This window comes from Passer montanus, unplaced genomic scaffold (assembly GCF_014805655.1).
Source record: "Passer montanus isolate IOZ18808 unplaced genomic scaffold, ASM1480565v1 scaffold28, whole genome shotgun sequence".
NCBI lineage: Eukaryota > Metazoa > Chordata > Aves > Passeriformes > Passeridae > Passer > Passer montanus.
The window spans coordinates 3,044,812-3,069,427 of record NW_024367483.1 but is presented as its reverse complement, the minus strand read 5'-3'; the positions used below and the strand labels follow the sequence as shown (position 1 = coordinate 3,069,427).

General features: G+C 47.8%; 1 protein-coding gene across 1 annotated transcript in view; it reads right to left on the bottom strand.

The window, feature by feature from the left end:
• The window catches only part of IGSF3 (immunoglobulin superfamily member 3), a 115,703-nt gene that overhangs the window by 51,496 nt on the left and 39,591 nt on the right, over positions 1–24,616 (bottom strand). The window contains exon 3 of the mRNA XM_039713157.1: positions 13,859–14,236. Within this exon, the coding sequence (XP_039569091.1) occupies positions 13,859–14,236 (378 nt within the window). The remainder of the gene's footprint in view (positions 1–13,858; positions 14,237–24,616) is intronic.

The following is a 24,616-nucleotide window of genomic DNA, read 5'->3' as shown; positions in this document are numbered from 1 at the left end:
TGCCTGGCTCCAACTCATGACACTTTAGCAGTGATGGAAAGCACCTTCTAGCCTTTCAGTGAGAGATTTGAGGAAGGGAAGGTTCTACAGTGGCTCCTGGGGGCACACATGTCATCTGAAACATCTCATTAGTGCAAACCGCCCACGGTTATCCGGCTGAACTTAGCCCTACCAGAGCACCCCGTGGCCTGAACATACCACAGGAGACAGCAAGTCCATCTTGCTGCTCTGATGGTCTGTGACAGGGCTGCCTGCAGGAACTCATCCCACTTCTGCCAGGGGCAGCTCAGCACCCTGAGCCAGCGCTGTGCTTTTCACAGCAACAGGCTCCATCTCGGCCCGGCCCCACGGGCACAACCCAAAACCACAGCACTGCTGCCCAGCCCAGCATGCCTCTGGTGTCCTCTCCTTCTCTCCCCTTGCCTCCATCGCCACCAAACCCTCACCAAGAGGCTCTCTAAGCAGATGAGATCTGAGCAGCCCGGTGTCTCCGAGGATGGGCACGCAGGACACGCTGCTCTGGCCACAGACACGAGGGAGCTGAAAGGATCTGAGAGTGCTGGGCACCAGCGTCTCACTCCCCACTGCTCTCCAGTCCTGTGACTCACAAAGTCACTTCAAAAGGAGCTCCTCAAAGCACCATCACTGCCTCTGACATCCCAGTCACAAAGGGAGAGGAATAAAGGGTAGGAGGCAGCAGCGCAAAGGTAATTACTGCATCCTGACAGCCCTGATGGAAGACAGCACTGAAACCCCCATTGTCTGCTCCAGAGTCAAAGCCTGAAACAGCATCTAGGGCACCTGAAGGACACATGGAAACGGTAGGGGAAGAGCCCCCACAAAGCCCTGAAGAAGGAGGCCATATGGAGACGGACCCATGTCTCTGGCAGTTCTGGGACCTCCTCCCATTGCAGGAGGGAGCAGGAACACTCACTCTAGCCACAGTCCCTTCTCTGGTCATCCCCATTTCAGCCCTCCCTGCTTCAGTACCTCCAAGATGCCAACCTACACACCCCACTGCTCCTAACAAAACAAAAACTCCCATCCAAGGTCTTCCACCTGTCACTTCTACTTCTTCATCTCGCTTTCCCATTGCTGCTGTTCCTGCTCCCTTTCTTCCCTCCTCTCACCTTTTGCTTGGTTATTAACCCCCTCACGTCCATCTCCCTCAGCCCACTCACTCTCTGCTTGCATGCCTTCATTTTCTCTCCTTCACACTGTCCAGCACTGGGATGACCACAACCTTCCCTTTCCTCAGGAAGGGCAGGAGTGCCATAATCCCCTCTCCCACAGCAGCCAAAGGGCTCCATCTTTGGCTCAGCTTACCCTGCACCCCAGGACTCTGCCTGGAGGCAGGAACCTCTCATGCAAAGGGCTGCTTTTCCCTGGATATGCTTATACACTCATCTGGCAGTTGCACTTGAGAGGGGCTGGCTGGATGATGGGCAGTGCTCCTAAGATCTGCAGAAATAAGACACTGGAAGCATCCCTGTGACACAGCACACCTTCCACACTTGCCCCACAGCACCTGCCCCTCTCAGGGCAGCCCTTCTGGCCTGCACCCACAACAAAGGAGCTCCTTTAAAGCAAAGAATCTCTCCAAATTATGGACTCATGCCCCTGATAATGCCACCTCTCCAGCCACTTTCCCTTCCCCACAGGAAAACACTGCTGTGCCAGTGCTCCCCCCTTCCAGCCACAGTGCCAGGTGGGGCACCCGTCAGGCACAACCATCACCTGCAGCTCTGCAAGGACTCCTGTCTGTGGACAGGTGGCATCAGTACACCTGAGAGAGCTCAAAAGGTGACAACAGACTGCCAGAGCACCTGTGGTCATCTGTGGCATGCTGATGCAATTTTTGTGCAATTTTTCAGAGCCCAACTTTAACCCTCTGCTAAGTTAACCTGCTGCTTTTGGATCTCTTTGTTTCCATGCAGCAGCACAATGCCATAAAGAAAACCGATCCCTCTAAACCTTCTCACCCTCTGTATGTTTGGCATTACAAGTTATAATCAGGAAATGATTTTGGTAAGAAATGCCTTCATAAAAATCTTGCTCTCTTGAATAGGCAGCTAAAAATGAAGGATGACAGGGTCTGAGGAAGTTAAGTGCTCAGAGCACACTGTGCCTAGCACAGAGGCATTCCTGTCCTGAAAACCCTGCCTGCCATGACACACTTCCCCAGGGCAGGCATCCCTAGCTCTCCATTTCTTTGGAGAGCCCTAAGTTATCATTTTAACTCTCAAGCAGCAAGGAATAAAGCCCTGAAGGGTGCAATATGTTGAACCACAATGTCAAGGAAGCAGAGCAGGGACACTGAAGGGCATCCAGCCCATTAGGACCAACTCATCATCCACGATCCCTGAAGGCAGAGGCTCATTCAGACTTCAAATGGGGAGCAGAGCAGCCCAACCTCTTGCCTCCTCAGGGTAAAAATCACGCTTCTCTCTGCATTCTAAAGCGCCTTTGTTTGGGTTTGCCCTGTTAGCTCTGGCTTTTCTTTGTAGGCTCTCCAGAAGCATCTCTTGTTGATGGCAAGGGCAAGTGGGGCGACTAATCCCGTTCCATTAGCATCCTCTGAAATGCTCCAAGGACTAGGATGCAGCCTGGGTGCAGGTGGCCAGAAGGCGGCTCTCACTGTGACAGCACGACTTCTGGATGCGTGCACACACATCCAGCCCCAGAGCCGTCTGCCATCAGTAAAGCCTGCCAGAGGGGGGAAGAGGATAAAGAAACAGCCCACATGTGGCTGGAAAGGAGATTTTTCTCCTACGGGCACAGCTTTCCCAAAGCCAAAAGTCGCCACTGCTCCTCTTTTCTGAAGGTGACACGAAACTCCTAAATCGGGGGGAGCACGTTATGTGTAAAAACAACTGAGCACCATCCCACAAGGGCCAGGGAGGGTGGAGGGGACAGCCCCAGCCCCCCGTGCTCCTGGGGGATGGAGCAGCACAGCCCCTGGTACCCCAGGGGGCAGATGAAAGGTTGACAGAAGCCATCCCCTCCTCGTATGATGACCCTGCAGCACTCTCATGTTCCTTGCAGCCCCCCTTCCCATTACATTTCCCATTTATAAACAGCTGTTTGGCAGTATTACTAATCAGTGCTGCATGAATAATGTTACTTTTCCCACCACATTACTACTTTATCTGCTATCCTCCCCACCTCCAGCTGCTGCTTTCCTTCCACCACCCCCAGCCTGGAAAGTAATAATACATTTCTTCATTTTATTCAGGCTCTACTTTCTCTGATAGCACAAACAATTTACTTGCAACCCATGAAAAAAAAAAAAAAAAAAAAAACCAGAAAGTTTTTTTTTTAAATACTGTTAAACCCACTTAAAATAAATACTTGCTGAAGGAATATCAGCTGGAGACTGCTCTCTGACTTATAATAATCCCACTGCGCCCAGGGAAATCCTCTTAAACCTATATCAGATAAAGATTGTAAAACTGTTAGGGGGCTAAACTGACAGGGCAGACACAGAATCAAGATGGAAAATTTCTCTCCCCAACTTCTCCCTACCAAGGGGCAGCTATGTCCCAGGGCAGATCAGGTTTCCTCCTCCTCAGCACAAAGCAAAGCCCTGCACCACCTGGAGCTGCAAGGAGAGGGGAGAAAGGCCAGTCCTGCCAGGGCTTTGGGCTGAAGGAGGAGGAATGGGCTGCTGTGGGATTCCAAACCACCAAAGAATTGCCTTCCCTTTCCCACCTCTCCTTTGGGTAGCATAAGCAGGGCAGAAACCCTCTGGAGCTTTAAACCTAAAGAAATCTTCCCATCTCCCCCTTCCCCCAGATGCTCAACAGCAACATCTCTAATTAGAGATAAGGATTCCAAATCATCAGAGCTAGGGGTGGGACAGAAGCAGTAGGATTTCAAGTTTAGCACTATCTTATCTGAGATGACAGAAAGGATCTGATGGAGATTGGTAATGCTCCTAGGAGAAACTTGTGCTGCTCTGCAGTTTGCCTGAACACCAGCCACTTTGTTGGTTTTGCAATTTTTCAACAAGATGTACATCCACACCACAGGGAGCACTTTGTGGCACAGAGCTGAGCAATGGGCACTGCACTCATCCTTTCCTACACGAAGACTCTGCTGTTCATCACCAGACCTGCTTGTTCTCCAAGAGAACTCAAGGAAAGCATCAGCATCAACAGCAGAAACAGCTGCCCCTGCCTCTCAGGGCAGCAGAGCAACACAAGTGCAGAGCAACCAAGTCTGAGGGGCTGGAATTAAAGAACAAATAAAACAATCCTCCAGGGAAAACAAATTAAAAAAAAAAAGAAAGAAAGAAGAGTGGGAGGAAGAGTAAACACAGCAAAAACCTCCCCAGGGAAGCACAGCAGGAAAAACAGTCAACGTGGAACGCGAAGTTTTCGGCGGTAATCGAATAAGGGGCCGCTCCATTGCAGGATTTCTCAGTGCTGCAGCTGGCTGGAGCCACGGGGACCATATTCCACTTTCAGAGTTCACTGAGCAATCGCTAAGGCAGGGGACGGGTGCCATATGTCACCAGCTGCGCCCACAGCCCTCGCTCTCCCTGTCTGAGACACAGAACCTGCACACTCTCAGCCTCTCCCCCGCCACCAGGCTCTCCAAAAAAGCTGCCAGAAATGCCAGCAGGCTCTGCCAGTGACACTGGGAGAGGGTCCCCATGCCAGGGAGCCACAGGCCGTGCTGGCTGCTCAGTAGCCAGCACTGGTGGGGAGGTGCAGGTGGAAGAAGAGATGGGTGTCCCTGAGCTCCCCTCCAGCCCCTGGAAAGCTGCCGAGTGCACAGGAGGTGGGAGGCAGGTACCAGGCTCTGCCCATCCCACTTTGCATCCTGCTGGCTCCACCACCTGCTCATCCAACCCAGCCCAGCTCCTTCTGGCTCTCCTTTTGTGTGCAGTCATTTTTGTCTTGTATTTCAGAGCTTCTCTTAGTTGTGCATATAGTGAAAAAGTAGCCATTTGGGGGGGAGAGAAAAAAGGGTTTGGGACTGCCCAGACAACATCAGGAGGAAATGCTGAATTCAGGATGGGAGATAGCACTAAACTGTTTCAACACCAGACAACCTTTTGCTCCAGGCTTGAACCCAGGATGCTGAGCAACCCCTGGTGGTAGAGCTGGTCTTCAGATGCACCAGGATCTCTGACTAAGGATTCTTCTATCCTTTGCATCCTTTACCTCTTCTCAGCACATTATGTCAATATACAAAACTAGTCTATGTCACCAGTCCCTCTACTCAGGGGGAAAGACTGAAAGGCATCTTATAAAACACAGCAATTATGATTACCAAACACCTCATTTTATCAGAACTGGGCAAAGCACATGGGAAGAGCCAGCAGGAGAAGCAAACAGAAGACATGGTCTGAGCAGGGTTGTGTTTTCAGCAATTCCTTTCAGGGCAGCAGAGGACCCCAAGCCCTGCAGCCGCATTGGCACTGAGGAGGCACAGGGCTCAGCAAGGAGCAAATGCCACATTCCCATCACCCTGAGGGATGCCTGAGAGGAGCCAGACACGCCTGGAGAGCAGACTGGAGGGAGCCTTCAGAAAAGAGGCTTTTTGAGGAAAGGCTGCTTAGTTTTCAAAGATCATTTCAGCTGACTGTCCTGATGTTACGATTCAGGCTCGGCGCTGCACAGAAAGCCACCCAAGCAAAACACTGCAGCTCTTTACAGTCTGAAGGCAAGTCAGCATTCAGGGCTCCACACCTGCCTTCCTGACAAGGAAGGGATGTACAAAGTCTGGAAGCAAGAGGGCTCATTTTAAAGACAAGCCCAGATCTGTGAGCAGAGGGCCGTGCAATTGCCTGAGGCTGTATTAATTTACATTTTTAGAAGTGGCTTTTAGAATACATTTTTTTTTCTTACAGTGCATCAGTACAAGTGCACAGGTATGTCCAAAAAAGGACAGATATTCTCATTGTAATTGCTCTCCACATGCTAGCTAAATTTAAAAAAGTACCTCTGCCTCAAAGGGGACAATACAGAAAAAACATATGGAATACAGGGATATGTTCCAAATGTGTCTAATGCCAGGTTTTTGAGAAATGGGTAGGTGGATGGCATTAAAAAAAAAAAAAAAGAAAGAAAGAATCAGATCCCCAAGTGAGAGCCCTTCCCACAAAGCATGTCATGCCACCAAGTTGCTTGAGGTTTTGAGGGACAGGGCAGAAAGGCGAGGGAGGGGAAGAAAAAAACTGCAGAAAGACACAAAGGAGTGGATACAATGGATTACCCATTTTTTAGGCACAGACTGCCCACCATTTGTTCCATTTCTCCTGCACATCCAGAGGTACAGAAGTGATGCAATGTAATACAACAATAAGAAAGAAAAAAACAAGGCAAGCAACTCCAACAGGAAAGAATAGGAGATAGCACACTGCAATGAAACAGGAATAACTGGAAGTGTTTAGCAGGAAAACACAGAAACATGGGATGAGAGAGACACACAAAGGAGTGAGCCCTGTCCCACTATGCGAGGGCATGCACAGAGATTTCTGTTAAAAGCCATCAGCTCTAACCTGACTGCTGTCTACAAAAGAGTGGTTCAGGAAGCACAGGGAATAACCAGCCCATGGAATTCACTGCCAGACTGTACATGACTAAAGCACAGGGTTCCTGTGCCGGGCTCCCACGTCCCTGCCCACGGCCCCCCAGTCTGGCAGTGCCTATCAGCCTCACAGCCTCTGCCAGGGGAAAACTGGGTGAGCTCAGGCAGCTACACTTTCAAGATAGCAGAAATGACTAAGCAGGACAGGAGATGAATCCTATTCAGCATTATTACCAGGCAGAGCTGAAATGTAAGCCTTTGTTTTTAACTCCCGCTATCTGAGGAGCTCAAAGCCCATCACAATTATTTAGCATAGACTTTGTGAAAAGCTTGTGTGCTATTATCCCTAATTTTACCAGCTGGATAAATGGTGAGGGAGATGGATTGCACCATATCCAGGGACATGCAGCAAGTTGGCAGCATAACAGGGCAGAATGTATGCCTGTAGCATCCAAACCAGGTGCAATTCCCCAGGCTCTGGCCACAGGAGCTGCCAGAGGTAAATATGTTTACCCCTCCCCACTCCTCCCCCATTAACAGACAAATACTTCCTTTCCATCCATAGCAGGAACAGAAAGAAAAAGCAGAGGACCATAGGTCAATTATTTTGTGAAGGTTACTACAGAGAGAATTAGGCATGTAAAGGAGGACAGTAAGAACAAAATACCCTGTGTCTAGTTGCAAAGGACCACCTATAAGAAGGCATTTGATTTTTTTCAAAAAATCCCTTTTTAATGCCAGCTAAAGGGTAATTTGAAAGTGAAGGACATTTTGCTCCTCTGGGGAGCTAATTACTGCAACAAGCACAGCCCAAACAGGCGAAGATGAATGTAACTCACACAGCACAACACCAATCCTGGCATCTCACTTTGGTTAACTCGCACAGCTTGGCCAGATAAGGCACACACATGTTTCATGGAGGTAGCCAAGCTGCTGAGACAGACTACGAGAGATTAGGACATCTGTGCTAAGGATTTCCAAGTTCTACCTTCATACACCAGAGCACAATAGAGACAAACTCCTGCAACCTCACTAGAGAAATAAGAACAATATGAAATATAAAAAATATACCAGAAAAAAAAATAGAATTTGGGGATGTAAAATAGGTCCTTGGTGTTCTCACCTGGTTGAGATCACCAATGTTATGGCATTATTTACCTCTGACCCTCCAAACTCCTTTATTTAGCACCAACCCCCCAAAATGCTGCCTAACAGTGGTTCCTTTCTGCAGTGCAGCTAAGTAGCTCATCACAGGACAATTCAGGGTGGAAGGGACCTTGGGGGTCTGTGGTGCAGCTACAGGGTCAAGCAGGGTCAGCTGTAAGGTCAGACACAGCCACTCACAGCTTGATCCTGTCAGGTCTTGAAAACCTCCAGAGATGAGGCCTTTGCAACCTTCCAGGACAGGCTGAACTGCTTATTTCGATTTTTGCCCTGCTGTTGCTCATCTGCAAAAAGCCTGGTCTCCCCAGGACACAAGCTGCTCACTCAAGTACAGTGACAAACACTTTGCCCTGTCTCTCAGGTGAAGAAAAAGAAGAAAAATGCAGCACAGAAAGGAGAGCCCCCAAAGACTTCTATCAAAACTGGTGGGTCCTTGTCTCTGAGACTGCCATCTCTCTCCTCGACACCTGCCTCAAGCAAAGCCACCTTCTGCCCTGCTGACAGCTGGAATAAACCAGCAGGCACCAAGGTCCACGTGCCCCACATGGAGAGAAGTGGCTGCTCTCAGCCAGGTTGCCAGGAGCAGAGTGTGCTCTCCCAAATCCAACTGTGACGTGACTTTCTCCCTCTGCTCTGTGCACTGACAGATCACGTATGGCAGCACTTGACAAAGAAGAAGGGAAGCTGCTGGCAACAAGCAGCAGCAGCTGGTATGGGAAAATAAAAGTTCCTTTTTTTTTTTTCTTGCCCGCTATACTCTTTCACACAGCAGAGAGATCCTGGAGGCTTTTGGTGGCAAGTTCAACAAAAGAGACCTGCTTTCTTCTCTTGAAGGCTTGTCTGAGTCACACACAGCTCCCTTCTTTCTAGTGCTAAGTGTCTGGCCTGCTTAAACCTTTCTTCCACCTCCCATGTCACCAAAGCCTCTCAGACACACCCTACACGTGTCCACCCTGTCCCAGCCACGGGCTTGCAAGTGGCCACACAGTTACATGCCACAGCTGCAGGACACAGGGCATCCTGAGACAACTCCTAAAGGCATGGTCTAAGTGCCCATGGACCAAGTCCTGGTCTGCAGAGAGCTGCAAGTGCCTTGGGAGCATTAGGAGACAAGACCCCACCACGCAGAGCCACAGCCAGCCCTGACCTCAGGCAGAGATGCAGATGGCTCTTCACCCATCAGCGCCCCTGCCCTCCACCAACTCCCAAGCTTGGCACGGTGTAGAAACTCCACTACAATGGGGCTACCAGCAACAAAACACACAGAGCCCCTGGGAGCCATCACAGGTAATGCAGGACACAGGAGAACAGGGCAGAGGCCAAGGCACCAACACACCCAGGCAGGATGAGACCAGTGAGAAACAGCAGAGAGCCAAAGTGTGACCAGGCTGACACTGAATAGCACCTAGCCTCTCTGCCCTCTGTGACCTAAGCCTGGCTGGAAGAAGGTCCTGGTGACCATCCCTGCAGGCACTACCAGCAGCTGCACAGCAGCCCCTGCCCACTGCAAAGGCAGCTGCGTTTGAGTGCTCCTCATTTCTCAAGTCTGCACTGACATTGCTTCTTCCCAGCCTGTGGTACCGTGGGGACTGTGGTCTCCTCCCATCCAAACCCCTTTCATTTTTCTGCTTTAACTTGTTTAGGATTGATGCCGTACAGCTGCTTCCCCCAAAATAAAGACTAAAAGACCTGCCACCTCCTCAAGTGCTTTGAAACCTTTCTCCCGCTCTATCACTACCTGTTTAAGAAAAACCTCAAAGCTAGATTTCTTCCCTCAAATCACTTACTCTGAAAAAGATCTCAACGTTTTTGGGAGCACAGATGAAAAAACACTGAGATAAAAGTCTGAAACTTCTGAAGAGGTTAGACCTGGGCCTCTTCACTGTTATCTAAGCGAGGGTACAGGCACACAAACAATTCATCGCAGAGATACAGTGGAGTACAAATTTGCAGTGACTCACGCTCTTTGAAGGAATTGCCATGTGCTCAGTTCTACCCTGCAGCAAAACACAAGTTTACCCATCAACAGGAGAAGCACAAACCAGCACCTCAATTTGCATAGCACTCCTGCAGCTTCACCAACTAAATTACTGTGCAGAAACCTCCTCTTCTGCCCATATTTCAAGAGTTAAGAGATAATTCCGATGCCAACCTGGAAAATACTTCTGTCTTGTCAGTGGTGATGCAGTGCTTCTGGGGTGCTGCTTTCCTTCACCTGCAAATTCTTTGCTGTCTCTTAACTTCTTAAAAAAAAGTACATATAGCCAGCAACAAGCAGAACTCCAATACAACTGTGTGCATTGTCCCCAGATCCATGATTTAATCAGCCCCATTTAAATTTTGTAACTCCCCTCTTCAATACACTCAACTGTCTTCCCAATTCAACCACAAAGTCAAAATTCCCACCAGTTGCTTAGAAGCCTGATAGGGCAAGTGTCCAAAAGCAGACAAGTTTACAGCCACTAGTGCCTACCTCAAGTCTAACATGTAAGATCTCTCTCTAGTCAACAGAGAGAACTATGCACTTAATTTAAACAAAGATGGACTGCTCTCTAGATTTGTCTTTTTCTGCCTTCTGATGGCAGATGTTGCCTGGACATCTACTTTAGGCACTGAGTCTGGTGTTAAATGGGTGGCAGACAACTCATGAGATCTTCCAAAATATTTTCCTGCCACCCTGAGTAAAAGAGCATGAACTAGTCTCAGCAATTTTGCGTCAGTCTCAGGGAACTAAAATGTGAAGGCAAACAACGGAGTTGCAGACTTTGTACATGGGCTAATCCTTTTCCATACATCAGTCACAAGGCCATGGATCCACAACATTCTGAAGAGCTGTACCCCTTCTTTTTTTTTTAATCCCACCTCACTCAGCACCTGAAACTCAGTCTGAGATGTCCTGAATTCTTCTCCTAACACATCTCACAGCCAAGGCATAACTCCATCATCCCAAAGATGCAGCTCAGAGGGGGATGAGAAGAGAAGCAGTAAGACACAGAAAGGCTTGTTTTTGAAGCAATTTAAGACTGGTGAAGAAGATTAAGCTTTGGTACACATGCTCGAATGGCAGAAGGCCTTTGAACCACATGACTGGCCTCATTCCTAGCTTCAGTGAGATTAGCACTTGTGTTGCATGCCTAAAATTCAGATAAGAGTCCCACAGAGTGCCTGGGGAGCACTTCTTACTCCAGGCCATCACAGACATCAGGTCCTCAAAGCAGTGCTAGACTGTGGCCAAAGTCTCAGTGAGGGAAAAGGAATCTGAAGCAGTGACATTAATAATGGCAGAGGGACAACTACCCATGCTTGCTGGATTTTCAAGCCAAACTGGCATGTCTCTGAAGCTGATAAGATTATTTTTTAGCAGCCTCAGAGCCCTGGAGACACAGCCTTCAACAATGCTCACCAGGAGCAGAGCACATCCCAGCTGCTGCACTGCAAGCTGAAATGCCCCACTGCAGACAGCAGCCCCACGTGCTGCTGCACCAGTGTCCCAAGCAGCTCCCCTGTCACAGGGCTGTATCATGTAGGTGGAAAAGAGGAGAAACTTCTCCTTCAGCTCTCTCCTCAAACCACAGGACACAACAATTCCAAGGTCCCAGAGCAGCAAGCCTAAAATCAACACTGCTTCAAAGCCATCCACTTCACACATAAGTGGAGAGAATAGAGATGCTAACAAACCTGTCTCCCTTCAGGCTTTGCTGCTGCCAGAAAAGAACCACTCAATCTAATGAGTCAATTAAAATTTCATAACTGGATTCATAACTGGAAAAAAAAGTTTGGTTCTTTTTCAGAGAAAATGAGAACAGTAACTCTTTTCTGTACCTCTTCTTGCATACTGTCTGCAGAAACAAAATCAGCCTGAAAAACCCCAACCTATAGCTGAGACAGGAAAACAGAAAGGACCTGTGATCTGCCCAGCTCTGCAGAGAGGAGCCCATTTCCCCAGAAGGACTTCAGGGTCCAACAAAGTTGAAGTCAGCACCACTTCCCATAAATGAGAGGCAGAAGGAAGGCTCTCTGTAAGGGCATTCTGTCTACAGGTCATTGCTGGAAGCACTCTGAAAAATACAGTTTCTGTCAGGAGTTTGGCTAACCCACAGAAGGGAACCTACACAGATGCACATGCTCAAAATGCAAGTGACCCTAAGTCATTTCCAAAGTGAATTTTCCGAAATGAATTAAGCTAAACCAAATTAGGGCTCAAAATCCTGAGTGCAAACATCCATGAAGGGGCATAATGTGATTTAACTAATCCACTAAAGTTACTTTAGATCAATTTTCTTGAGTATCTCTGACACATGTAAGCCCCAAAGCCAATGTCCTCCAAGCACTGTTCATGGGTGTCTACAGACTCCCAAATCTTACTGGTTTGTAGCTGTGGAAAGGGAAGGACAGAGCAAAACCAGATCAACCCAGCTATGGCTCCCAAACTCTTGGGAGAGCAGTGGAGGAGCTTCCCACTGCCCAGCCACAGGATATGCTGACTGTGCTCAGCTCCAGCTCTTTGGCAGAGCCACCCAGAACCCATCCAACCCCACCCTGTCCCCAGGCACGTTTTTTCAGTGGGTGTTGGTTTCAATGGGTTTCACTCCCCAAGGTGACTTAACAAAAGCAGTGCTGACTCAGTCTTGTTTAAACTGCACTGGGAACTGCAAATCCGGACACCTAAAGCAAATTACAGACCTGCAAATAAAAAATGGAATACTCAGGCATCTACCCCCCAACCACTCGTGAACATCAGATGGCAAAAAAGGCACCTAAATAAGCACCTACACCCATGCTGTGGATCCTCACCTGGGAGAGTGGCTGGGCTGGAGGCAAGAAGCTCAACCCAAAGGAAGGCTATTGTGATTGCAATCATATCCTGGCTCCTTTCACACTGGATTTCTTGTGTCAACACAGCCTGAACCAGTGACACCACCACGGGCTGGATAATGTCAAAGTGGTTTCCAAGCTGCAGCCTCACAGACACCTAAGGAAAGCAAGCCTGCTTGCTGTCTGTGGGCTTGAATTTGCTAGAGGGGTGTCTGTGTTGCACAGGAACTCTTTTAGTAGTTTTTCAGCCAAAGAGTTGGATGGAAGCTATTTGACTGCTGTTAGCTGAGTTAGACACTTCAAATACTGCTTTGAGATACAGAAAGCAAGCAGAAGCTTGAAAAGGTCAAATCATCTAGTCAAAGAGGTGCCATGGAAATACTCCAGATTTTAAAGTACCTGTTTTTGATTTTTCTAACACAAACCCCCAAAAAAATAATTCCCAAACCAGCTTCTCCACACTCATCTACAGACAGCTCAATCTGCTCAGTGGTTTCAGGACGTACTCAGCACTGCTGTAAGAGCCTGATGATGACCATCTCTCCTGTTCCCTTTTATCTGCTGCTCATTACTACTCCTCTCTTCCCTGCTCAGTTATTTTACCACCTTTGGCAAGCAGCTCTGTGGTCTGTGACTTGTGCCATCTGACAGACTCCCTGCTCCCTTCCCTCTCTGTAAATCAGTCCCACGTCTGTCTTGCTTTCAGCCATGGCTTCAAACGTTCCTCTGCCCAGCCGTGCTGCCTGCTATCTCATTTTTATAAAGGCCTTATTAGTGAAGAAAGCTCACTATTTCCTGTGCCTCTATACCTTGATTTCCTGCAATTCACACCACTGTGCCACCCGCTCTCCCTCACAGGATTTTTATGGTTGTGTTCGAGGGTCTCAGGACGAGGGAAGAGAGGAGAATCTTGACTCCGTGTTTCAGAAGGCTGATTTATTATATTATGATATTATATTAAAATGCTATACTAAAAAGAATAGAGAGAAAGGATCCATCAGAAAGCTCGAAAGGAATAGGAAAGGAATGGAAACAAAACCTCGTGACTCTCAGAGTCCAACACAGCTGCATCTTTGATTGGTTATTAAGTAGAAACAATTCACATGGAAAAATCACAGATGCACCTGTTGGTAAACAATGTCCAGACCACATTCCACAGCCATCAGATAGTTGTTTACATTTCTTTTCTGAGGCTTCTCAGCTAGAATAGGAGAAAAATCCTAGCAAAGGGTTTTCATAAAAATATCGCGGTGACAGGTATTTATCTGGCAGACCACACCGCACATGTGGGGCGGAAAGCTCTGCCACCCCACCGGCCCAGCCACGCAGCACAGCTTACCCACGAGGTCCATCTTGGCGCTGTAGCTGCCGAAGTACCTCTCGTCGGTGTTGGGCGTGTGGCACTCGTACTGGCCGGCGTCGCGCTCCTGCAGCTCGGTGATGTGCAGCAGCACGGCGTCCCCCTGCAGCCGCTCCACGAAGATGCCGCGGCCGCGCACGCGCTGCGTGTAGATGGCGTAGGGGAACGAGGGGTCCACGGTGCTGACGATCTGCACCTCCCGCTCGGGGGCCGAGGGCAGGTAGATGGACCACTGGAAGTTCTGCTCCGCCGGGCCCTGGTAGCCGCTCACCTTGCACCACAGGGTGACGTGGGACCCCTCCGTGCGGTACAGGGGGCCCTGCTGCACCGTCACTTGCCGCTGGGCCAGCGCCATGCCTGGGGGAGGAGAGGAGCCCAGCGTTACTGACCAGCAGGCAACCCCCACACCTCACACAGGTACATCCCTGGACAAAGCAAGCCCCACAGCCCATTTTACATTCGCACATCAGGCTCCACCCGAGTCACATTGTAGAATTCTTGCTGACTCCAAGTGTTTTAATAAACATCCCATGAAAGAACTAGCTCTGAGGTAACACAAACCCCTTGTTTGGAAGCGGTAAGAACCCAGGCGTGAAAGGGCAATGCACCACGCAGTAACAAATCAGAAACTCAAGGTGACAGGTCTTTGTTTTCAGTACTTTTACTTTCCAACTTATCACCCCATGGAGAGAGGCCAGGGGGCTACACTCCCTCTCCTTTGGCTGCTGGGCCACCCAACTCCAACACCCCAGGCACTCATCCTCCATCAGCAAATCTGCCAGAGGCTTCAGCTGGTACTAAACTCCCTTCTTCTTCCTCAAACCCAGCACACCTTCTCCATTCTCTCTCATAAAGGCCCACTGAGAAATATCAGGTTTCCGGCACTGCCTTCCCAAGCCAATTTGCAAGGTGTGCATGTAGCACATAACAAACCCAATTAAGGTTAATGGAAGGAGCGGGCACTTTACACCAAAGCTCAGTGCCCCTGGCTCTGAAGCCAGGGCCCAGTGCCCCGGCTGCACAGAGGCAAAGGCGTGAGGCACAAAACAAAGCCAGCCCCGCAGCACGGCGACGGCGATCCGCCGTATTTTTACACAGATTATGGATGGCTGGCCCTTGGGCTCATGGCACATTACCAGCACAGCCCTCCAGGGGCCAGATAAATTACAGCAATCTATCTTGTTTGTTGCTACATCAAAGGCTCGAGGTCTGGAGACCACGGTGGGTGTTCATCGGTTATTGAGTTACCAGCAGCATGCACACATGGCAAGGCCAATCACCCTGGCTTCTGTGACTGCTTGCTTGCCATCATAAAACAGCAATAAGCCGATTTAGAGCAGGTCCTGCATAATCACGTTTGCAAATTTCATCCTCTCTCTGCGTCTGTGTTGGGGGTTCCCCCCCTCCTCTAATTTTCAATAACAATGCTCAAGTCTAGAAAAGAATTTAAGCTTTCAAAAACTGGCATCCTGCAGGTGAAGAGGTAGCCTTGAATCTGAGGTTTATTGATTCAATCCTGCCCTCTGAACATCAATGTCCAGAAACGAAGTTTTTCTCCACAGCCAGCCTGGACTGGAGCCAGGAGAGATGGTTCTTAGCAGCTTAAAACAAATTGTGAAAAATGGGTTCAGCACATCCATCAGGGCATGCAGCTGAACAGATGGAGTGCAATTCAAACTATTAACTTGGGCTCAGCTTGCTGCTGCTCCAAATTATGTTTCTTTTTACTCTTTATGAAATAATGTGATTTAAGGGGAGGACAGGGAAAGCTAGCACATTTGAAACAAACAGGGAGAGGAACAACAGAGGCAAACACTCCCCCACTGTTTGCTGTACCAATCTCTTCATCCCAGGGAAAGATACTGCTAGAGACAACTAACACATCTACGGTGCAGGCAGCCTCTTCTCTCACCCCACAAAGGCCAAAGGACAAAGCAAATATTACAGCCTTTGAAGTGAACTATTTTCAAAGCAGCAGGAAGGACAAGATCTTTATTACACGCCTAAAGACAGCTCATAAGCCAATTTCTGTATGCACATGTAGCCTCGCTACAGCACACACGTATCCCACCTGCAATGACAATTAAAACTGCACCACAAGGCAAATATGCAGTGGTAGGAATTAGAAGTTCCACACACAACACTCCATCAGGTATTTCTCAGCTAAGCGCACAACTTGTTTATCAGGCTTTTAACATGGTGCTGGATTTTTTGCATAAGAGTTTTCCAGCTATCTAGTTAAAAAATATCATTTTATCAGAGATGGGTATCGGACTTTCCAGAGCTCACTGGAAGACCACAACCCTGAGGACCCACAGCACAGATTTTTGGTAGATGTCAAATCTAACCACTCTCATTGACATGAGCTTCCTTCTTCCCTTGCCAGTGGCTTTTAGGATCACCACGGTAAGTCTAACCTGGAGTCCTCCTCTAGGTTCTAAAGAGACCCACTTTCTACATTCCTCTTCTTCTATTTCCCCCTGAACTGGGTTGCTGCACCTTCCTAAAGCAGCCAAAAGTGAGGGAGTTAAGAGCCAAAGGGCTCCTTGCCTCCAGTTCTGGCTGCAGCAGCCTAAGAAGCTGAGGGACAGAAGGAGACAGTGCAGAAAAAGTCCTGTCCAGCTCCAGAATGGACAGAAAACAAAACAGTCAGGCTTTTGCTGCAACTTGCAGCAGGCTGCTGTCCCAGAGGTGAGACACAAAGGCTCAGAAGCTGGATGAACAGGCTGGATCTCCAGAGGAGCAGGGAGCAGCACATCCTCAGTGCTGTTCCCTGTGCCTGGCTGCAAACTCCTGCTCCAACACAGGTGGGCACAAATGCTTCTCAACACTTAAATCCCAAACAGCAGAAGTACTTCCCCAAAACTATTTTAATCAAGAAAGGAAAGAAGAAAAACAATCAGCCTGAGGCAGACATCCACCAGTACATGTTGTGCTACCTTTTGCATGATGTTTGGCATTTTGCAAGCTCTGGGAATTGCTATATCCACGTCACACAGTATTAAGAAGAGAACTGCATTTCTTAGTGAGCAAGTGCTCTGATTAGCAAAAATAACATGTCTGAGATCCCATTTAAACTCTTATCACTCCCTCTTGAAGTGAGAGAAGAGCTCGCTACAGGAGGAGCTGTGTGCTCCACACCTTCCCTAGGACACCCCGGAGACAGTGATGGTGGCATTTGGCTGGTACTGCACGGGCACAGCTGGCTTTTAATTGCAAATCCAATATAATTTACTGACAACACAAGGGCTGATAGGGAGGAGGTAGCGAGCCAAGTGCTACTTTAAAATTAATAAGAAATTGCAGGTTTGTGCATCTGTTTTTTTCCAAAACACAGCAAATTCCATGTGATAAGGAGGAAGCCATCCCCTGATCCTTATCCCCTATGGATCAGGGCTATTGTTGCCAGCCTTTTGAGCCAGGAGCAAGCCAAACAACAGCCAGGCAGCTACCAGCTTATCCATCTCCCAAGCCCTGGAGGGGGATAAAAGCAGTGGCAAGAGAGGGCAGGGCAGCCAGGTAATTAGACTGAGGCAGCAAGGGACAGTGCAGGACCCAGGAACACCAGACACCCAGTCCCTGCAGCTGCCCTATGCCACCTCTCCCAGCAGGGCCACTGTAAATGTCACAGGAAACAGCTCTGAAAAGCACAGGAAAGGCAAGAGAAAAATGCTATGTCAGAGTCAGACAGCCATTCAAGGCTCCCTTGTCACATCACAGCCAGGATTTCAATGCTTCTCCAAGAAAGAAAGGAGCAAAAAAGGAGCATCAAGCATCCCTGCCAGCCAGGCATCTCCCCCAGCAGTGCTGCAGCTCAGCTTTTGAGTACATGGTGTCTTTGCAAAATCTGTACCCTCACAGCAATCTCAGATGATTTTGGCAAGATCTGACCTTTCCAAAGGGACACACAGAGCTCGGAACTCAGGTTTTCCACACACAACTGGTCATTTCAGGTACCTGATCAGAAGTACTTTGAAGATGCCCCATTTCAGAAAGTGCCAAACATTTACCTTCTGGGAAGGAGGTCCCTTTCAGAAGAACATGTGTGCAAAATTTTAGCTGAGAACATTGACTCAAGGCTTATTGCAAAGGACAGGTGGGTGTAATAAAAGGATGCCTGAGCACACAAAAACTCAGCCACAGCATTGACAGCTCAAAAGAATAAATAAAAACTCATGACAGAATGATGAAGAGCCTCTTGCACAAATATTCCCCCCATCTCAGACCATATGGGTTATGTCTGCACCATATCCAAAACCGCTGCAGCAGTTGCACCAAGTTATCTATCAAAGACAGATATAAATAATCACTGCCAGTAGTCATTTAATCTGAAGGAGAAACTTGAGCTCTTATGAGTATTATCCTGGGTCTCTGATCACTGGGCAGCAACAAAAAAAAAATCATGATATACATATCTTCTTGGTATAGATATCTTTTATAAGCTCTAGGGTTAACAGTGATGAACACCAAATGGATTACATGGTTTGAGGGGATATTTCTACCCCTGCAGCTTTACAGAAGTTTTCCTTCACTAAGAATCTCTAAAGTACTATTTGTCAATAACTGACAATATTAATCCTAAATTTCCTTTAAAAATTACTTTATGCCTTTGACTACAGTTGTTAGACAGAAAACATTTCCAAGGAGATCCCTCTCCCTTTCACAAACACACAACACACATCTGGGTTTTGTTGTTGTCGTTATTGTTTGTTCAACTTACAGGCACTCCTGAAAAAGTGTCAAGAGAGGAACAATGATGATAAACACTAGGGAATGGCTTCTCTGTCAGAAATAATGGAGTCTGGAGGAAAAAAAAAAGGTGACTTGAAGGGGATCTGGTAAAGGTTTTTTCACAAATATATATACCATGGCAAAGATGGTCAAGTATTTGACCCTTTATCATCTCTTCTAGTTTAAATACCAAGAGCCATCAACTGAAACTGGTCAGATCCAGATTTATAACAAGGGAGGCAGTTTGAACACAGCAGACCTGTGGACGCCCTTGCCAAAGGACACTGTGAGTATGGAAAAAATTTACATGGGTCAAAATATGAGTGGGACAAGCACATGAAAGAGGGCTACCAAACAGGTAAATCACACCAGGTTCATAAGGCTCTCAAAACAAGCTACAATTGCACAGCTACCTGCCTACAGCTTTTTGAGCCTGGATGCTGAGCAAGGTGCAGGATTTACTCTGAATGGTACAGCTGTCCTTGTGCCCCCCTTCACAACCCATGTACTCTTCAACAACATGGATCACATCTGGTCTGCAGACTATGCCTTGGTTACACTACAACAGAAACTAAAAAAGGTACTATTTTGGCTTCTTCTCCAAGACCATGACTATTTCTGCTCTGAACAACCAAATTGGTTCCCTCAAAACATCCTTAGACCATCCTTAGACATGGGAGCTTGTGCCCCTATGCAGGGAAGGAGAGTGTGTAAAAGTCCTACTTGGCTATCATGTACTCTTCAACAACATGGATCACATCTGGTCTGCAGACTATGCCTTGGTTACACTACAACAGAAGCTAAAAAAGGTACTATTTTGGCTTCTTCTCCAAGACCATGACTATTTCTGCTCTGAACAACCAAATTGGTTCCCTCAAAACATCCTTAGACCTGACATGGGAGCTTGTGCCCCTGTGCAGGGCAGGAGAGGGAAGGGGAGCGTGCACAAATCCTACTTGGCTAAGACAAATTAGCATCTGCAGCAGACCACAGGACCTGGCAGAAAGTCCCCAGTAATGAAGACAATTCAGACCTAAGTGCTAAAGGGCAGTTATGCTAAAGAGTCTAATTCTGAGCTGCAGAGATGCTCCAGGCAAGCTCAACCCAAGGGCAGGTGCAAGTGCACCACAGGCTGTGGCCACTGCTGCCCTCCTGCAGGCCTGAGGGGAGCTGCAGGAGCCCAGGCTGACCACCCAGCTGGCCACTGCCCTCCAGTGCATGGCATGGTGCCATCTAAGGCGAGGAAAGTGCCAGCATACCTCCCCCGGCAGCTCCCCGTGTCCTGCTGCCCAGGAGCTGCAGGCTGCGGCATCCTCAGTGCTCTGATAGTGCACCACAGGCTGTGGCCACTGCTGCCCTCCTGCAGGCCTGAGGGGAGCTGCAGGAGCCCAGGCTGACCACCCAGCTGGCCACTGCCCTCCAGTGCATGGCATGGTGCCATCTAAGGTGAGGAAAGTGCCAGCAGACCTCCCCCTCTCCTGCTGCCCAGGAGCCGCAGGCTGCGGCATCCTCAGTGCTCTGACTCCCCTGCCCCAAAGCAGCAGCACTGCACAAGCCCCTGCTGCCAGTGAATTACTCAGGGACAGTTAGCATCCTCCCACCCCATATTCCCTCTTAAATCAGACTGATTTTTTTCAGTCTCACTTATCCACGAGGCTTCCCAGGGGATGGTCCTTCCTCTCTCCCTTCTGTCACCCACACAGCTTGTAGACACCTCTTGCCAAACCCAGCCCATTACTTAGTCCCTGCTTTTCTCCTGGACTCTACAGCATAGCTCACACCCACAAAACAGTAATTCATTTCAAGAGCAGGCTGCGGCATCCTCAGTGCTCTGACTCCCCTGCCCCAAAGCAGCAGCACTGCACAAGCCTCTGCTGCCAGTGAATTACTCAGGGACAGTTAGCATCCTGCCACCTCATATTCCCTCTTAAATCAGATTAATTTTTTTCAGCCTCACTTATGCACGAGGCTTCCCAGGGGATGGTCCTTCCTCTCTCCCTTCTGTCACCCACAGAGCTTGTAGACACTTCTTGCCAAACCCAGCCCATTACTTAGTCCCTGCTTTTCTCCTGGACTCTACAGCATAGCTCACACCCACAAAACAGTAATTCATTTCAAGAAGGCTCTTCCAAGCTACCATTGCTCCAGCCACTGAGAACACTTCCCCAAGCAACCATAATTTTTTTTTGCCATGGGCTGAAGGCTAATAAAAGCTCTGAGGGAGACACTCTGCCCCACCAGGCAACACCAAAGCAGAGACAATCTTCTAGCAACACACACCTGCTTTTCTGTGAAGTCTCCTGTTAAGGCACACAACCAAAAATTAGGTTTGAGCCTAATTTTTGCATAAATGAGTCACAGCAGGAACAATCTCCATACACTGCAACCTGCTGCCAGATGGATAAAAACAATGCTATCAGAAGAAAACATGTGGTAAGCCCCCACCATTCCCCCAATTCCTCATTCTGGGAAAATACAGTGTTTTCTTGGGGTATTTTTTCTCATGCCAAGAGAGCTCAGTGTACTGAAAGGCTGGCTGGAGCCACCTGCAGAACAACTCTGTCCCTGTCCTCCACCCTTTTGCTTTCATGTTTAAATGGTGCAACCAAAAGGATGCCTGATCCCCTATCCTCCCCTTCCTCCACTCCTGCCACCATCCCCAGCACAAGGACCATCTTTCCTAAACCATCTCATAAAGCTATTCATTCCTCATTCGAATTCTTCCCACTGCTGAGCCAACTAAGGATGGCTAAGTGGCGAGGTCAGCCAGGAGCAATTTATACAATAATTGGTATGGAAATATCAGAATCAGTGGGGAAATATCAAAGCATGGGCAAAGTAGACAGGAGCTGCCAGTGAAGCTCTTTGTTCTTCCAACACCACTGCCTTCCCTCGCCTCTGCTCGCTGCTCCGTCTCACAGCCGCTCACATCCACAGCAGATGTTTACTGCCTTTTCAGAAAAATGTTTTCAATAAATATGAAAGAGATGGCATTTCTTTTAATCACCATAGATTGCTGTGGCCTGTGACTAGCTTCCCAAGTTCTGACTGTAAAAGAGGTCTTGTACCTCTGCTATAAATATGCATCCAGTCAGACATCCGACCCCCTCGCCAAGATCAGAGCCGTTTCTACATCCTTTGGTTCTTCTCAGATCTGGCCCTTATATTGACAGAAGACTTCCTTATTTTCCCCAGTATGGCATTGGTATTCTGCAGATGCACAGTGTAAAATGTGATCTGCCCTTGTGATTTCTTCCACCCCCTTTTTTAAGCAAACTGCATCCTATATGGATGTCACATTCCTCTAACTGCTCCTTCCCTGTTCTACAATTAGGCATATTAAAATATGCCAGTTTTAACACCACCTTAGAACAGCAGATTCTTAAGCCACAGATCAAGGTTGCTGTATTACTACAACCTCTAAACTTCTAAAAATGCTGAAATGATGAAATAATATTTAATTATCTATGTTGGACCCTGCGAAAACAAAAAACAATAGGCTTGGACTTGAAAAGTGGAAATTCAGACTGGTCATGGGAGCTAGCTAAATGCTCCATTTCCCAGAAGCTAGGAAAGTGAGGCACCAGAGAGACTGCTCTGTGAGACTGAGGCATCTTACACTATAGCTTCCTCTAACAGACACTCACTTTCTTCAAGGATACCATAAGGCAGAGATGAACCTGCCCCAGGGGATGCATGACACAAGATCTCCCTGCTCTTACAATTCTATCATTCTCAATCATCCCACCAGAAAGTATATTTAAAGTTACTTTGCTGCACAGAAGCCTGAAACTACCCTTTAATCTAGTACAGCTTTACTTTGAAAAGTCAAAGTACTCAGCATCCAGAAGCCAGCCAGACACGTCTGTGGTCAGAAAAAAGAGCAATACCCATAATAACCAAAGGAAAGGGGATGGCTGGGCAGTCCTTCTGCACACAGATCCCCGAGCTCTGGAGCTCGTGGTGCTCAGCCTCCTTACTTCACAAGGGCTTTGAAGCACTTGGTGGCACAGGATGTACCTGGATGTAAAAGGTAACAACTCATGCTGGTGCACGAGGGACAGACTGAGCTGGCTGCCCTGCTGCTTCAGAGTCATAATGGTAAATGACTGCTGGGGACCCAAATATCTTTGTGCAACACACCTACTGCTTACTGCACTTTTATTAATCTCCTGCAAAGATGCTGAGAAAAAAAAAGAATCCCTTATAACCTGCAATCCCTGTATGCACCAAAGTTTTGATTAACCCCACAGAATGCTGGCTCTTTTCTGTACCTAAGGTAGAGATTGTCCTGTGAAACATTTATTCAACTGTTTCTCTTCCTCCAAGGTCAGCACATGACCTTTGCAGCCCTTTTCCATCTCCCAGATCGGAATGTTCTTCACATACTGTACCACTGCTACCCTTATCACCAAGGGAAGAACAGAGCAGAAGCTCCCTGGCAGATTATGCTTATATTGGGAGTATGCAGGCAGGAAGTGTTGGATTGCCCACGCAGTACTTCTGACTTGCACTGCTCCTCGTGCCTTATCCTTAGAAGTTTCTCCTTCCTCACAGCCCACTGAATCCATGCCCTAGTGACTTGTATCACTGCTGCTGGTTCCAGGTCTGATTAAGCACTACAATACAAAGCAGCATTTACAGCAGCCTGCTGGAATGCCCAAGGCAATGCCTACTTTTATATTTTCCAATGAAAAGCAGTGATGGCTTCATTAGTGCATCCCCAGACTGAGTTTTGAAGCTGTCACCACACGTACTCCCTGTAAGATTTAGTGCAGACCTGCACAAAAAAGTGAAGTCTCCAAAGATTCCTATGTGTGCTTTTCCTTCTGTTCTTGTAGCTAGCTCTTAAAATACATGTAAGGACACACCATTTACCCTGGTGCCTCTAGTACTGCTCTAAAAGATTCAGCACTGCTATTTTAGTACCAAATCTATGAAGCACCAACACTAAGGAAGCATTTTGGACTGCTGAACCCTTGGTGCTCCCACCAGCCTATCAAGAGGAGGGGGTGAAATGAAATTGTTTTGAGCACCAAAGCTAGGCAGGAAATTTCTGACATAGTTCATTATGCCCTCCAGCCCCTGTATTTCTTTTTATTATCCTTCTTTAGTCTTCAAGTCCTACACGTTCAACATCTAGGGTCACTCGAAGAATTGTCAAACATTATTCCCTGTGCTATCACTCACTCTCAGACAATAAGAAACTTCATTTTGTTTCACAGTCAATAACGTTTTAATGTCACTTCTTTTTTCGTTTTCCTGCATGCTCTGCAATCCCTTCCAATATTAAAAACCAGAATGTCCCTATTATTGCTGTAATTCACCTCATAACATCCCAGATGCTTAAATACTCTCCCAGGAGAAAAGAGTGTGGAGTCCCAAATCTCACCTTCACATTATCCTTGCCAAAAGGAAACAGCATTTATTACCCAGGCTTTCATTAAAGGAATTCCCTCTCTTTCATGAGAGCTCTTAAAATACATCTGATGTGTGGAGAGCCTGGTTTCTTACCTTCCCTCAAATTTATTTTTCCTAAAGAAAAACAAAGCTTCTTGTTCTCTTTTATTAAAACATAGGGAGGAAGGACAGACAGACAAGTGCCTCCCTGCATCTCCTAAGAGAAACACCAGTGTTTTGGCCCATCTTTCCATACTCCTTGAAGTTGCTCATTTAGTTTCCTGCCCTTCCCCTTTCTCCAAGTGACTCCAGATTTTCCCTTACTTTGCCAAGGACGACACTTAGGAGTTCAGCACCCTTATTCTTCTCTATAACCTTTACTTGCATCTTTGTCCTTCTGGGCAGGGCTGCAGCATCTCCTTTTCACCTCTAAACTGGAAGCCTCAGGCAGCCATTTATTAATTGCTTAACCCCCAATTGATTACCTTCTAGAGAGAGAAACTTAACAACAATCTGGTAAATATTGACAGGCTGGAAGAGCTGATGACAGAGTGCCCTGCTGCACATTCCTTCCTACCTCCCATCATTCCTCCAGCACTCCAGCTG